A 17,114-nucleotide genomic window follows, 5' to 3' on the forward strand; every position below is an offset into this window, starting at 1 on the left:
TAGCATTTTTTCAAATCATAATAATTTTAGAAGTAAGACCAGGCAAATGTCTTTATGCCCCAAGCAGCAAAGTTCTGCCATAAGACTGTAAGTTGATTTTTCACATCACTTTCTTTTATAATAGCTAGTTTGGAATAATGGCTGGCAAGGACTGTTTATTGGAGAAACCACCATGTCTTGTCTGTATTTCTCTAACTTTATAACTTTATTAGCTAAATTATCGGTCCTGTTTCTAGCCACAGAAACACTAAGCAGTCCCAGAATTATTTATCTGCTCCAAAATCGCCAATAGATGCTCTCGAAAGAGTCTTCTTTAAACATGGGAAGTAGTCATGTTTATTTTATTTTTAAAAATAAAAGTAGTTAAGTAACTTTAATTTGTCAAATATTTTTCTGCCATTAAAACTTTTAAAACTCAAATAAATGCATAAATGTGTCCCCCAGGTGAATTCTGCTGTGCTGGCTTCAGACTTTTTTTATATGTTTTGGTTTGTCTTAAAGTTAATTACACTGCTTTTGTGTGTTCATCACTTATATTTCCCTTTCCGTTCAAAGATGCATTATCTTATGGTTTGCAACCACCTTTTACTAATAATGGAATTTATTGATATGAAGACTTGGGTATTTCATTAACTTTGACTTCTTCATTCCAGAGTGCAAGTGGGGAGGGTGCATAGTGTTGAATAGTTTGTTAGGTTGATGATCGTGTTAGAGTTTGCACGTAACACTGTTATAATGGTTCACTGGATTTGATTGTTCAAAACAAGGAAAGGAAATTACCTTAAGTTTGAACTTCTCGGGCTTCCCATGACCCAACCCTTGTGTTAGTGGTCCCACTGATCTGTCTGAAAGTAGCCCCATCCTTCCTTGTTTAAATATTAACAGGGACTTGGCTGCTGTGAAAATTGCACTTACATGTTAACTCTTTGCAAAGCTTGATTCTGCCTTGGCAGATTCCATGAAGGTGAGACTGCAAGTATTGTTGAATTCTCTAAAAATGCATTACTGTAGTCTAGAGTTTTGTGAGAACTGTTCATGTTAAAACAGTTTATAAAGTTTGAACATTTATCATGTCTGTGTATTAATAATCTTCATTGCAGGTGTTTGGTATTCTCAGATATAACAATTTCTGAGTCCCACAGTTCTAATTTCTATTTATTCTAATAGGATTTATTTAGTAAACAATGACAAGTAGATCAGTTAATCCTGTTTTGAGGCTCTCATAGAAAACATTAAAATTAATATAATAAAAAAACTTTAATGTACTTAAGTTCTTCCTTTATTGTAACTACCTTTGTAGAGAATTGGAATGTGGTACACTGCTTTTATACTCTGCGTGCATATGTGTGGTTTATTGCATGTCTGGAGAAGCTTTAGTCTTCATTTAAAGAATCTACTATTTTTGTTTAGTAAAATATAATGAGAATAGTTGGGATGATAAACTTAGAGGAAATAATCCTAGCAGCTTTATTACATTTTTTAAATAGAGGGTGAAATTGTAGGTTGATTGTGGTATTTCCTGTTGCAGTTTGACTGTTCTTTAACACAATAGTAAATTGTATTGTATTGGTAATTCTTCTTTGGTGCTTTGTAGCTGGGTTCTGTAAAAATAGAAATACAAAGCAGAAACCAGGTGATGTTAGAGGTGCAGTATCTAAAACTCCAGTAGCAAAATATACATAAAAATTATGACATTTTTGAAAGTTTTATTAAAAAACAAATATTGATGTTTTATTGCCAGTAAAATCATATAACACAAACAAGTTAAAAAACTGGCAACATAGGGCTTCCCTGGTGGCGCAGTGGTTGAGAGTCCGCCTGCCAATGCAGGGGACGCAGGTTCGTGCCCCGGTCCGGGAGGATCCCGCATGCCGCCAGGCAGCTGGGCCCGTGAGCCATGGCCGCTGAGCCTGTGTGTCAGAGCCTGTGCTCTGCAACCGGAGAGGCCACAACAGTGAGAGGCCCCCGTACCGAAAAAAACCAAAAACAAAAGCAAAACCAAAAAAAACTGGCAACATAGAGTAATTTGATGGCTCAGATGTAACTAGACAGGAAATTTAAATCTGATTTTCTCATTTTCTTGAAAATTTTGTGAATTAGAAGAATTTATTTAATGAGACTAGTTGTAGGGTGTCTTTTATTAGGTGATACCATTGACCTTTCCTTAGAAAACCTAGTATTGTTAGCACTTGGTATAGAGAAAGAATGCTCAGTTGATACAGTTTTGTATATAATGTTTGGACATGCACATCTTTTCTTTTCAAAGTTCATTCCATAACACTCTACAAAGCACACAGCATATGTGTAGCAGTTACTTCTGAGACTGAGAGAATAAACACTAATTTCACTTACTTATTAGTCTGGGGGTGAGGGGACTCATTTGCAGAATCTCCAGTTAGGATATCAACTATGGATGGATTTTTAAGGAGAAGTTTATCAGTACTACCGTTATAACAAGGCATACATTTTATTGAGTAATAAAGAAATAGTAACTGAAATGTCTTTGTGAAAGATGGTTTCTAACACATTAAATCTTTAGCGTAACTCTGAACATTCAAGTGCCCCATTTCTTTAAGCTGCCCTGAAGCCTGGTGCTGTGTGGAAGGTCCCTTCAGCTCTGACTGACATTCTAGGAGTGTTGGAGTCTGTAATATAAAACTGAGTTTCAGAGCCTGTCATTAGAATGAGACATTGACATTTTGGACAGTGATCTCTAGCAAAAGTTATTGTAATGTGACTAGCTTTTTCTTGCATCCTAATCTCCACATGCCAGAGTTTGCTTTTTCTTTCCCCATACCTTCTTACTTACAAAATGAATTTGAAGGCGTTTGTGGCAGACATACCATACATTTTTCTTTTGTATGTATCTGTATTCTCCAGTGAAGAGGGTCTTGAGTAAAGCACAGTTCCCTGACTCCTTTGCCTTTACTCTATTCCGTGGTAATGCCATCCTAGGTGGTGACAAGTGGTGTACTTCCTGGTGTCGCTTAAGAGTTTTGTGCTTCTCTAAAGCAACTTTCATTTCTACCCTGGGGCATATTTATTTTTGGGACTTTGAGACAGGCAGCTTTCATCTTGGTGACTGGGATTGCTGGGGGGAAAAAAGTAATTTGAGAGGATTTAATGCAAGGTGTGAACATTACCTACAGCAGTGATTCTCAAGGGTGTTTGCTTGGAGAGGGACCCTTAGCCAGAGTGGGAAGATGGCAGGGTGGCTTACCTGAACCTGGGGAAGCTGGGGGGCTTGGAGATTCTGCCATGTGGCCCTTCACCTAGATTCATTTGCCATGTGAGCCACTGTCACAGTGGTAAGCATCCTATCACTCAGATGTCCTGGGGTGGGAAAACAGCCATGGCTCTCTGGCATCTATGCTTAGACTTACCCAGGGTCAGGTACAGTTCCTGGTACCCTACTTATGCCTTCTTTCTCTTCCCTCATATTCAAGAACTTGTATCGGAATGCAGTGAGTGGTCTGAGAGGGATGACCTTGAATCTACTTTGATTTATATATTTAAAATATTAAATCATTCGCAAATCTGATTATCATTATCAATGCAATTATTTGTGACCTATTTCCTAGTTCTCCAGAGGTTTAAAAATAAATGGGATCTGACTTTATTTTACAGTGATTGAAAGTTTTAAAAATCTCCTTGCCTTCTTGCTTTTGAGAAACGTCATTAGCATTATAGGTCTTGATAAGATTACAGTTGCATTAATTATAGTAGCAACTGTAATTACCTTCTGTCTGGCTCTTTGTAGCTTACCCTTTCGTATACATTAATTCATTTGTACTCCACAGGAACCCCGGCATTACTGATTATATAGCAAGGCCGCAGTGTACTATAATTTGAAACCTACTCCTCTAATCTCAAGTTCTTTAGGTTCTGTTAAGCTGCTTACCTTGAATGGAGGGAAGTGAGAAAGTGAGACCCATTTATTGTTACCTCCATCCCTCCTGCCTATTGACTAAGGTCACGGCTCAACCATTTCTAGTTCCCTTTCATATTCTCACTTACACGTTTTGTTCCTTCATGTTTCTTGTCTCCTCTTTGATTTCTTTTTCCCTTTCCTCCTTCTCAGTTTTACTTGCCATTTTATTTTGTGGCAACATAAAAACTTTTTTTGTAAGGAGTTAATAAAGATTTGCTATATTTTTTTTAAAAAATTCTGAAAAGAATATTTTAGTCTTACCTTGCTCTAAGGGTGCTTAATTTAGGAAATGAGTAAACGTATTCCTTAACTGTAAGCAAACAATAAAGAAGCTAATCAAACCAGTAAAAACCTAAAGAGATTCTGCAGAGAGAACTCTCTTGGGTGTGTTTTTTAAAGGTAATTTTGGAAGGTTTTAAGGTAAAACACAGTTTATACTGTTTTTACTGTCAAATGATTAAGTCAAGAAAGTCCTTCCATGTTTTTTAAGGATATGGCCTATGTTCTAAATTCTAGTTTTGTATTTAGGCCAGATAAGTATTGAAGCTGTAATCTGAAGGATTTTGATGTAGATAACTTTCAGTCTTTAACATTTCACAACCAACATTAATTGTAAATTCTTGAATTAAGGTTTGTTTGTTTTTCAGTGTTCAATACTGAGGTTTTGAATTAACCTTTAAAAATAATGTTTGGCCAATCTTTTGATTAGAACTAAGAATGCATATCTCAAACCCACATAATTCCTATCTCATAAACTATGTTTAGAGGCATTTAATTTTTGAAGGTGGGGTTTTTCACAGTGGAGCTCCTTTATGCCAAGTCTTAATAAATCTTTTCAGTGAATTCTGATTTTAGCGATAGGCTGGTTTAAGAAGCAGAAGATGAACAGACAGGATTTGTAGCAAAGATCTGTGCTGGCTGTGTTAGCAGTGTTGTGTCCAGATGTACTGGGAAATCTATGTAGTTGTGTATGTAACTTGTTTCTGGCCTGCTCAGCCTCCCACACTACAGTGTCATTTCTCCTCGAGGCCTTTCCTGATCTTTTTTTAGGAGAGTTGACCACTCTCTCATGGTGATCTATTGTCCTCAGAAACACTGATCAGACCATGTCTGACATTTCATTCCAGTTATTTGTTTACAAGTTGTTTTTCTCAAGACCGTAAGTCCCTTTAGGGCAGAAGTCATTGTGATGACTCAGGACAGAATAGGTTTTTTTTTTGGCGGGGGGGGGGGGGGGTTGGGTTTGGGGGGTCTTTATGTTGTATCTAAATATTGATAAAATAATATTTCAAACCTACTTCATTTTTTACTCATCTGTAGCATTTTGGAACTTCTGTTTCGGTTATGCATGTGCATTAGTGTATTGTGTTGTGATATAAAATGTCCATCCTCTTTGTTTTTCGTACATTTCTACACTTATTTCACTGTCCTCATTTCTCCAGAAGGGCAGTGGTAATGCCAGTCACAAGGGGTTGAGGACTAAGATTGTGAATTTAAAGCCAACAAGTAAGTGCCAGATGCCCCTTCCCTGACGTCCCCCCTTTAGGTTGCCTTTATACTGCCTCCCACTGCTCCTCGGTGACACTTTATAAGGATTTGAAGAGTTGCAGGAGGAGCTTGACATTTTCGTTCATGATCGGATGTGGGGATCTGAGCTAAGTGTGGCTTACAGGTTCCTTATTCTTGTATAGTGTTATTCTCTCTCTCTCTCTCTTTTTTTTTTTAGGAGCTTGAATGCCATCTGTTATTAGGTCTGTTATCTCTGCTTTCATCACCTGGTGCAGTAATTTGGGGAATATGGGTTTGAGCATGAGCAGTGATTAAGTTTTTGCATTGCTGCCATGGATGCTTTACTTACTGAAACGGAAGTACTGAGTAGCTTTATGCCATAAACATTAAAGCTGGGGAGGGGGAAGGGGAAGCTGGAACAAAGTGAGAGAGTGGTGTGGACACATATACACTACCAAAGGTAAAATAGATAGCTAGTGGGAAGCAGCTGCATAGCACAGGGAGATCAGCTCGGTGCTTTGTGTCCACCTAGAGGGGTGGGATAGGGAGGGCGGGAGGGAGGTGCAAGAGGGAGGGGATATGGGGATATATGTATACGTATGGCTGATTCACTTTGTTATATAGCAGAAACTAACACACCATTGTAAAGCAATTATACTCCAATAAAGATGTTAAATAAAACACCCCAGGGCTCCCCTGGTGGCGCAGTGGTTGAGAGTCCGCCTGCCGATACAGGGGACACGGGTTCGTGCCGCGGTCCGGGAAGATCCCACATGCCGCGGAGTGGCTGGGCCCGTGAGCCACGGCCACTGAGCCTGTGCGTCCGGAGCCTGTGCTCCGCAACGGGAGAGGCCACAGCAGTGAGAGGCTCTAGTACCGCAAACAAAACAAAACAAACAAAAAAACCACCCCAAAACATTAAAGCCTTGGAGCTACTGAAATTTAGAATTCAGGAGCTGTGTGGTGACCTAAACGGGAAGGAAATCCAAAAAAGGGGATATATGTATACATATAGCTGATTCACTTCGCTGTATGGTAAAAACTAACGCAGCATTGTAAAGCAACTATACTTCAACACAAATTTAAAAAATAAAAATAAATAGAGTGTGGGGAGAAAAAGAAAAGAAATATATAGAATTCAGGGGAGCCTACTGTAGCAAGACAGCCAACCACCTGAGTTCTTTTAAGGGTCAGTACTGAGGTGGAGTTAACTGATGTGCGAGTGCTTTGACTTGTGAATATTTTGATGTACACTTGATTTAGATTGTGAAAAGTAAGTTGGCACCATATAAATCTCCTCCCACTGTCATAAAAGGTATATCTGCTTGCAAAAGATGTAATTAAATCATAAAATTAAATGCTTCTGGTAGTTTGCCTCCAGAAGGTATTTCCATTACTATAAGAAGACATCTTGCTTATGTGGATTATTTATTTTATGTATTCTTTGTCCGGTATGATGACTTGAAAATAGTTGTCATTAGTTGTACCAACAGTGCTGTACGAATGGAAGAAAAAGTTGCCTTAGAATTTTCCATTCCAACATGTTTTCATCTTTACATCGTCCACAGTTCTGGATCATACATAAATTTCACGTCATTATAATTATAGTGTAGATACTTTTTTGTGCAAGAAGGGTTTTGATATTAAATAACCCTCAGACTTTGAGGGGATTTAAACTTTGTGTTCTGTCCTTATCTTAGTTTCCTCTCCAACCCAAAACTCTGGAAATGCATGCTGGTAACATCAGGACCTTAGTAGAGGCTCTCTTTGCTTATACTTTGATTCACGCTTTGAATTCTGTCTTTTTGGACAGTTGATTCTTACCATTCTTCTCTTATTTTAATGTCTTTTTCTAGGTGTCATTGTTCTAGTTAACATTTAAATTCCTCGTAATTGCTGAAATCTTAGTAGCTAAAATTGGCGCTTGAATTGTAATGATCTTGTGTTTTGAGTCAATTCTAGCATTTCGGGTAAAATTTTCCAACCCAGAGTAGCTGCTTCTTTCACTTAACCCAACATCTTTGCTTCACTTTGCTTTCTTCTTTTAAAATGAAAATATTTCAAGAGAGTTACTTAAGTGTGACTATTAGAGAATGCTTGCTTTCTTGGGAGGAGCTTAAATATGAGGAATGACATTGAACGGAGCAGAGACAAACTTTGGCTAAATTTTTGTTTTTCTGTGTAATTAAGTAGTTAAAAAGCCTTTGGAGGCCATGCTGAGTAACAGCTCCAAGCATTTTGTAGAAAAACAGTAAACTGAGCTTTCCTTTCTAATATTCTTAAACAATATTCAAATTGATGGGGCTCTCTTAAGTGAGAATTGATGTCTGTAGTGCATTTACTCATTGTTTTGTTTTTGTTTGTATATCTACCAGTCTTCTCTTACCCTCTGCCCCAGCATTGGGTTGGGTTTGCTTTTATTAGGAAGCTTTCCAGCAGGACGACCCAGAGCTTAGGGTTCAGATAGGTCTTCAGAATGTCTGTTAATAGGACTGAATTTGTGTGAAGTGAGAGCAGTTAGTAAGAGATGAAAGCAACTTGGCATGAGGCCTCTCTGGTGGTAGTGGAGGTGGGTGGTAACATATTAAGGAAACAGTGAATGGCCTTTAAAATTAGGTGAGAAGAATGAAGTATTGAAGGAAAGTCTGGCTGTTTATAGAGGCTTTAGAAGAAAAAGAAATTAAAGGAAAAAGAAATAAACAATTGGAGTCCAAGTTGCCAGATTATTGGTGCTTCTATAATGTGTAATGATATTCTAAGGCTAACTTGTACAAATGACTTTAGCTTTGAGAACCAGAGGGGGAACGATTGGTTTGTATGTAGAAACATAATTTAATTAATAAATATGTATTTTGTAGGTAGTCCTGTTTCTATCAGTGTGTGTGTGTGTGTGTGTGTGTGTGCGCGCGCGCGCGCATATGTGTTTACATATATGCTTATATTACAGGGGTGGGTACTTTTGTGCTTTTAAATGACCGTTATAATTGGCTTCTTGACATGTTGACAGACAGGGCTTTCTAGTATGTATGGGTGGGATGTTTTTCCTCAGCTCTAATAATGTTCAGTGCAGTTAGCACTGTGGGATTTGGGAAAGATTATTTGCTCATGAAGATCCATAAACCACACTGAATATTGATTCAACGAGTATAGCCATTATTGTACAAAATATGCCTTTTTTCGTATAGGCTTTTCAGTGTTACGAATTCACAGGTGTGCATATAATAGTGAATTATATAAAACAAACTAGCTTTTGGTTCAATACTTTGTAATAAATAATAATTTTAGCTAAAAAATAGTTTAGTAACATTCTTTACTGGATTAGATCAAATGTAAAAACGAGCACAGAATCAGGGTTTTGTAGCTGATTTATAAATAACTGCTGAAAGCCTCAGGCTTAAAATTAAATTTGGTTTAACAGGACTGAATTTTATGTGACACTCATAAGTAACAACTTAGAGAGATGTTTATTAAAGATGGTTAATAAGCCCACTGAGACATATTTGACCATTATTTAGAGGAGATGAAATGTGAATTTACATTGAAAATGGGAAAGATAAAATCTTGGAAATAGAACATTTGAGTATGTCCCATTCTACATATAAGGCAATCTTCGTTTTTCATCCTTGGATTAAAATCGCATATTTCTATTTTAATAACTTACATCTTTATCCCTGTCTCCTCAGTGGTCTCATGTTATTATCAGTTTATCTGGTCACACTGAGCATCATTGTTCCCATCTGTTCCTATTAATACTTCCTCCTTTAATTTCTTATTACGTGTGATTGAAATGATGTAAAAACCAATATTTTCACTCTCCTTTTCTTTCAGACTCGGTTGTCCTGATTTCTTTTCTTCCTCTCCTTCTCTTCAGTCTAGCCACAAAGGGTGATGAAATCCGCAGTAGTCACAAAATAAATTGGTACTCATTGAGCAGTGTTCTTTTTCTTTCACAGTGCTAGGCATCAGTGACTAATCAGAAGGGATTGTATAGAGAAGCAGTGTGCGAGTGTCTAATGGTGGTGCTTACGGCTTGGTCCCTTCATAAGTATAGCATGTTCATTTTCAGTATAAATTTGCTACAAAGTTTCCTTTTTACCTTTCACATTTTTATTCCTTCAGCATGTTTCCCTGTTCCTGAGTCCTTGTTTCCTTTCCTTTTCGTCCCACAGATACACCTTCTTTAAGATATCTCCTTCAGTTTTATTATTTATTCTGTCAAATTTCAGTTTGTTTTAGAGGGTAATAATATTGATAACTGCACATATAATGGGTAATGATTTGTAGTGTATGTTTTTATTCTGTGGTCTATAGATTTAAGGAGTTACTTTGAAATAGCAATTCTGTTTGCAAAAGGATTTTTTAAAAAGATGGTATGACAAGTATAAAAGTTCTGTTCTGCTAGTCTGTTTTTTTAAAAAATAATCATTATGTGGTTGAATTTCCTTTCTTTCATCTTTGACCAGATATAATGAGGGACTTTTATGTTATTTCCTACTTTGTTTTTAGTGTGGTATATTTTTCAATTAAAAAAAAAACAGACTGTTGCTAGGTCTGCCACTCTTTAATGAATCATTGGATTGGAAAATAACTCATTATATCATCAGGCAGGATATGTTCCTTTATTTGCATGTAGGTAGTTGGAGATGAATAATTTATCAAATGTTATTAGTACAGGCTCATATTGCTGAAGTCTCAGCAGGATATAATGAAATTTGTCTCAGGCTAGTATGAAAATAGCATGCCTTTGCGTAGTCATTATTGAACTTTTGGCATCTCTCAGAGAACTATTATGTTATCATGCCAATCTTGCTCACCTCTTCATTAACTGGACTTGTGATTGAAGAGTTCAACTTATCTTGAAAATCTGTGAAATCTGGTATGCCAAATGCTTGAGTCTAACTGTGTTTCTCCATCAGAGCAAGAATTTTCAGAATGAATGAAGTACTTAATGTTTCTTATTAAAGCGATTAGTACAAAAAAGGCCATGACTGATGGTTTTATTACTTCTGGTCCTGAAAAGCTGTCTGTACAGGAGATGTTTAAGCAGTATATCTTTCTGAAATGAGGGGTGATGAAACATACATATAATTGCTTAGAATCTTATATCTGTACTAATTACGTATTTGAAGTTATTTTAAATAATTGCTTTTAAAAAGTGGGCTTTGATTAGCTTGTGGCACGACTGCGTGAGAAGGTCAACAAATCTCCCCACAAGCAACAACAAAGCTGGACAAATGGTCAAAAACAAGCCATTCTTGCATTCTGGAAATTGAGTAAAAGCAGTCAGCAAACTGAGAAGTGTTTATTTGTGCAAACAACTGAGCTTTGGGTAAGAACAGTGTGAGTCTGTGGTGTTTGTGCCTGGTGCTACTGCCATTTTCCTTCCTCAGCTCTGTGGGCAAGGTTGTTCAACCAGGGCAGGTCAGGCTGTAAAAACCAGCAGCTTCACTGCTGCTCCCAAGAAGGCTCAGTTGACTTGGAGGACTGTTTGGGAAAGTGAAGATGTTTATGGCACGTGACGGGGGGCGGGGGGGGTAGGGGATGGGGTGTCTCTGGCTCTACACACCTGAAGTTGTAGGTCTGTTTGGCAGAAGTGGTAGACAGACAGACTAGCCATGGATTTAGTAGAGACTTCTGGGAGGTGAGACAGAGAGAGGATGCTTGATAAGTCTTCGCAAACTGTAAATTGATTGGACGTTGTGCACATGCACAACAGGGACCAGAGTGGGCCCAAGCTGCCTACACTTATCTGTTGGCTGGAGCTTGTATGCACATCGTGAGAAGGTGGGAGAGGACCCAAGAAAGCCCAGGAGAAAGTAAAAGGTGGGGCAGGCTTGAAAATGGCCCTAAGTTTGAATTCTCTCGTCTCGTACACAGATCAATCAGCACATCGTTAGGAATCTTACTGGTTTAAGGTGTTTGAGCATATACGTGACCAGTCCTTGACTTAGCTTTGCTATGCAGATACAGAATTGACTGCTGGGAAGTGACGCTTTGGAGGGAAGAAAGCCAAAAGAGCTAAGAAAGGAGATTAATGACCATTCATTGTGGAGACATAAACTTCATAGACTACACTTTGGGTGCTTAATATGAATTGAGAGTTGCTACAATATATCAGCTAAAATTTCTAGTATTTAACAAAATATTATGATACATACAAAGAAACCAAGTATAACCACGTTCAAGCGGGAAAAAAGCAGTCAGTATCGACTGTCGTTGAGCGGCCAGAAGTGTTGGATTTAGCAAAGACTTGAAAGAACTAAGTGAAACGATGTGAAAAGCATTTAAGATAAGGATGATGACGGTGACTTGAGTACAGAATCACAAAATGATAGGAATTATAAAAGAGAACCAATAGGAAATCTGCAGTTGAAAAGTACAGTAGCTGAAATGAAAACATTCATTAGAGGGGCTCAACTGCAGATTTGAGATGGCCGAAGAAAAAAATCTGTGGATAGACCAAGGGAAATGATCTGACTTGGATAGAAGAAAAGAGGAAAAATGAAAAGGGCCTCAGAGACCATTGGGACAACATCTGGCACACCAAAAAATGTGTCATGGGAATCACAAAAGAAAAGGATACAGTGAAAAACAGCAACAGCAACAACAGTAGTTTTAAACTGTACTGGATGAAAACTTCGCAAATTTTATGAAAACCATTACTTTCGGATCCAAAAAGCTAAATGAATTCCATGTAGAGAAGTCCCAGATATCCATACCTATACACATCGTAGTCATTGTAGAAAGAGAGGGAAAATCTTGACGGCATAAGAGAGAAATGACATACTGTGTACCGGAGAACAACAAGATTAATAGTTGACTTCTCACCAGAAGCACTAGAGGTCAAAGACAGTGGAGTGATATATTCAGTGCTCAAGGAACAAAACTGTCAACTAAGAATTCTGTTGATATATCCAGCAAAAGTATCCTTCACAAATGAAGCAAAATAAAGACATTTCCAAATAAAAAATTTTTTGCTGGCAGACTTGATTTACAAGAAATACTGAAGACAATTTTTCAGGCAGAAAGTGGTACCAAATGGAAATCCCCAGGAGGAAATGAAGAGTGCTAGAAGTGGTAATTATGTGGGTAAATATATAGTACTTTATAAATATATTTTTTTCACATTTTTCTTTAAAAAACATACAACTGTATAAAACAACAATTGTAGCACTATATTTTAGGGTTTATACAACTATATATGTTAATATGTGTGATGGCAGTGGCACAAAGGAGGAAGAAGGAAAAGAAATGATTCTGGGATGATTGAATATCCATGTGCAAAAATAAACTTAGACCTTTATTATACACAAAAAGTAACACAGTGTATCCTAGACCTAATTATAAGAGTGAAAACGATAAAAGTTGTGGAAGAAAATGTAGGAGAAATCTTTGTGCTCTTGGGCTAGGCAGAGAGTTCTTAGATATGACACCCAAAGCATGAGCTGTAAAATAAAATATAGATAAGTTGAACTTCATTATATTAAAAAAAACTTTCATTTTCAAAAGATGCCATTATGAAAGTGAAACTATAAGCCACAGACTGAGAGAAAATATTTAAAAATTATATATCTCATAAAGGTCATATTACCAGAATATGTAAAGAATTCTTATAATTCAATAATAAGACAAATTCTATAACTAAAATATTGACAAAATACTGGAATAGACATTTATATTAGTGAGGGTTCTCCAGAGAAAGAGAACCAATAGGGGTGTGTGTGTGTGTGTGTGTGTGTGTGTGTGTGTATCATGAGATGTATTATAAGGTATTGGCTCCCACCATTAAGGAGGCTGAAAATTCCCAATGTCTGTAGTCGGCAAGGTGAAGACTGTAGAGAGCTGATGTGTAGTTCCAGTCCAGGTCCAAAGGTCTGAGAATCAGGAGAGTTGATGGTGTAAGTTACAGCTGGCAACTGGGCAGGTGCGAGACCCAAGAAGAGCTGATATTTCAGTCTTGAGTCTGAAGGCTGGAAAAGACCAGTTACTCAGCTCAGTAGTCAGACAGGAGGAGTTAGTTCCCTCTTACTCAGCCTTTTTGTTCTATTCAGGTCTTTGATTAATTGGATAATGCCCACCAGTGTTAGGGAGAGCAGTGTGCTTTACTCAGTCTACTGATTCAAATGTCAGTCTCATCCAGAAACACCCTCACAGACGCACCCAGAATAATGTTTGGCTAAATGTCTGGGCACCCTGTGGCCCAGGCAAGTTGACGCGTAAAAATTAACCATGACAGCATTTTACCAAATGGGAATACAATTGGCTAATCACACGAAAAGGTGCTCAATATCGTTAGTCATTATGGAATGCATATTATTCATTCAAAGCACAATAATATACCACTGCATGCCCACTAGAATAGCTGTTGTCAGAAGTTACAATATGAGTGAGGTCTTGGTGATATGGAGAAACTCAAACCCTCATACATTGCTGGTGGGATATAAAATGGTAGCACTTCTTCGGAAAAGTTATTTCTTACAAAAGTGAATATAAATTTATGACGTAACCCACAATTCTTTTCCTAGGAATCTATCTAAGAGAGGTGAACACATATGTCTGCATGAAGATCTGTATTCAGATATTCATAGAAGCATTATTATAAAAGGTGTTAATTGGGAACAGTCCAGATGTTCATCAGCTGGTTGATAGATTAGCAAAATGTAATATATTTGGTATGGGAGCATGGATAGACAATAAATAAGCTTGAGAGAGTTTTGGGGGTGATGGAAATGTTCTAAAAATGGGTTGTGGTGATTGTACAACTGTATAAGTTTATTTAAAATCATTGAATTGTGTACTTACAATGGGTGAGTTTTACAGGATGTACTTCAGTAAAGTTATAAAAAAATTATGTATATAGAGAAAATGATAAATATGGAAAATAATATTTGGTGAATATCAAGGAGATGGGAATTCTTGTATTCTTCCAACTTTTCTGTAACTACAACTAATTCAACATTTTAATGGGCCTTAGAAGTGTTCTGATTCTTTTGTAATGTTTTAAAAAAAATAAGTTTAAAAGCTTTTGTTTGTTCTTAAAAATCCAACCCTAGAGTGTCTTTTTTTTTTGCTATACGCGGGCCTCTCACTGTTGTGGCGTCTTCTGTTGCGGCGCACAGGCTCTGGACACGCAGGCTCAGCGGCCACGGCCCACGGGGCCAGCCGCTCCGCGGCATGTGGGATCTTCCCAGACCAGGGCACAAACCCATGTCCCCTGCATCGGCAGGCGGACTCTCAACCACTGCGCCACCAGGGAAGCCCCCCTAGAGTGTCATTTTATCTCAGCTTTTTAATTCTTTACTTCTTTGATTTACAGTTTGCTTTGAGCAGATGATCTGCTTTTGCACCTGGCCTGCAGGGCCAGTGCCCAAGTGAACCCTTCCTGCTTCATATATTTACATATCTGGTCTGTGTTAGGGGCCATTCGTACCTGTGGAATGACACTCTGAGGATATTTCTATTTCTCTCATCTGTGCAGTATTAATGTGCAGATATTCTAAGCAAAGCACTTTTGACTGTAGGACTTGAACACCACTGCCTTTCCCTTTGGTAGTATTTCTTAGGTTCAGTGATCGTATCTTCTCTGGGTTGTTTTTATTTGTTTTCATAAAAGAAAAAGTTAAATGCAAATATTAACACATTTGTTGAAAGCAGTAAATTAAAGTGAAGTTGTATGACTCATGCTAATGTGTTTTCTATGCTTTATTTGAAGGTCACTCTGTGAGACTGCTGGGTCAGAAAAAGGATAATGGAAAACGGTTGGGGGGAGCACGACTGGATTTGCCAAAGATTAGGAAGAATCCACTGATAGAAATCATTTCCATCAACACTGGGTAAGCTTTTCTCTAACTCATAAAATATTCAATATACTCCATGATTTTTCCTGGCTATGTGACATAGAAAAGTAGTTGAACATTTCCTTGGGAAAGAAAAATCAAAAATGAATTTTTAAAAAAATCAGACATGAATATCGTTCCCTCTAAGATGTTTCCTGTATGCAGTTGCACTTATATATGCAGCAAGTGTTTTTTTCTTTGATTAACATTACTCTAACTTCTTTTCGGTAATAAATGTGGATTTTGTTTTCCAGCTCTGCCCTTGGTTAAAATCTTTTTAAGAAGAGTATTTCTTCTTTTTTTTTTTACGGTACGCGGGCCACTCGTGTGGCCTCTCCTGTTGCGGAGCACAGGCTCCGGACGCGCGGGCTCAGCGGCCATGGCTCACGGGCCCAGCCGCTCTGCGGCATGTGGGATCTTCCCGGACCAGGGCACGAACCCACGTCCCCCACATCAGCAGGCGGACTCCCAACCACTGCGCCACCAGGGAAGCCCAAGAAGAGTATTTCATTCTGTGAAATGGTTAATACACCCATCATCTTTGACTATTTTTTTCAATAGCATTATAGTAAATATTGCCCAAGATCCTAACCATATTTTGATTATTAACTATCTGAAATGAATATTTTTAAATGTTACTTTTATGAGCCTTAAACTGAAGATAAACATCGTGACTGAATATCAAGTACTCTTTAATTGCCATGTTGGTCTGAAGTTCTGCGTGATTATAACTCCTGGTATAATCAGTCATACTTTGTTTTATTTGCGTTTGCTGAATTTGGTTCTTTTAAATAGCGACTCCATTTGAGAAAGTTACTTATTTCCCACTTTAATCTATATTATCATAGTCTGGTAATAAATTTAAATTCAAACCTCATGAAAGTCCCTCCATTCACGCAGCTGCCTCACATTTCCCGCAGATTTAAGCCTTCTGCTCCTTTAAAATTTTAATCTTCCTTCTCTCTTTTTAAAAATTGTGCTCCTTCTGCCCTTTGCTTTCTTCATGCTCTTTCCCACTGAGAACAGGTGAACTTATCTTTCCTGCTCCAGCATCTTTCTACCTCTCTCCAAGCCAGTGCCGTCCTTTCCTCCTGCACTGTTGCACCTGTGTTGTCACTGGTTGTCTTTTCTCTTGCCTTATCATCCACCTCTGGTTCATCCTCCACACTGCTGCCAAAGACCGGGGACTGTTGAAGAAGACATTTAGCTTTTCCCTAAAAGCCCTTGGGGACTTTCAGTTGACTTCGTGAACTTGTCCAGGACCAATGTCTGGCCTCCAGTGTGGAAGATTCATAAACCTGGACTCATCAAGCTCAGAGACTACTAGCGACTAAGTCAGAATTTAACAGTCAGAAGCGTAGCTGTCACATTGATTGGAGAATCTGATATATTCTCTGGAGCATGAGCCAAGTTATAGGTGTAAGGCTGTTTGCTGTTGCCTCTGTCTCAGTCACTCTTCTCCTTCCTTCACATCCTGCATTGCTGCTGCTGTTGTTTTTGACTCCTGAATTCAAATTCCTATTAAAATTTCAGCATCCCTACATTTCCTTTCCTCCATATTTACCTTATTTTCCTTTGTAACATTTCTCAGTATTGAAATAGACATATGTCCATTTATGTTGTAATTGTCTCCCCTCACTGGCATGTAATAAGCTCCATGAAAGTAGGAAATTGACTTTCTTTTTTATCATTGTATCTTTAGTACACAGAAGTATGTACACAGTAGGGATTTAGTAAATGTTCACTTATGAATGAATAATTGAGTTCTATAATTAGAAAGTTGAATGGGATCATGTTAATTTCTTGTTGCAGTACAAATTGCCTTGCTACTTGCTCAG

General features: G+C 37.9%; 1 protein-coding gene across 1 annotated transcript in view; it reads left to right on the top strand.

The window, feature by feature from the left end:
* CDKAL1 (CDKAL1 threonylcarbamoyladenosine tRNA methylthiotransferase) overlaps positions 1-17,114 on the top strand; it is a 648,803-nt gene that overhangs the window by 196,897 nt on the left and 434,792 nt on the right. The window contains exon 8 of the mRNA XM_022586761.2: positions 15,153-15,273. Within this exon, the coding sequence (XP_022442469.2) occupies positions 15,153-15,273 (121 nt within the window). The remainder of the gene's footprint in view (positions 1-15,152; positions 15,274-17,114) is intronic.

Source organism: Delphinapterus leucas, chromosome 10 (assembly GCF_059928025.1).
Source record: "Delphinapterus leucas isolate spDelLeu-1000000601 "Yukka" chromosome 10, BTC_Dleu_Yukka2, whole genome shotgun sequence".
NCBI classification, from domain to species: domain Eukaryota; kingdom Metazoa; phylum Chordata; class Mammalia; order Artiodactyla; family Monodontidae; genus Delphinapterus; species Delphinapterus leucas.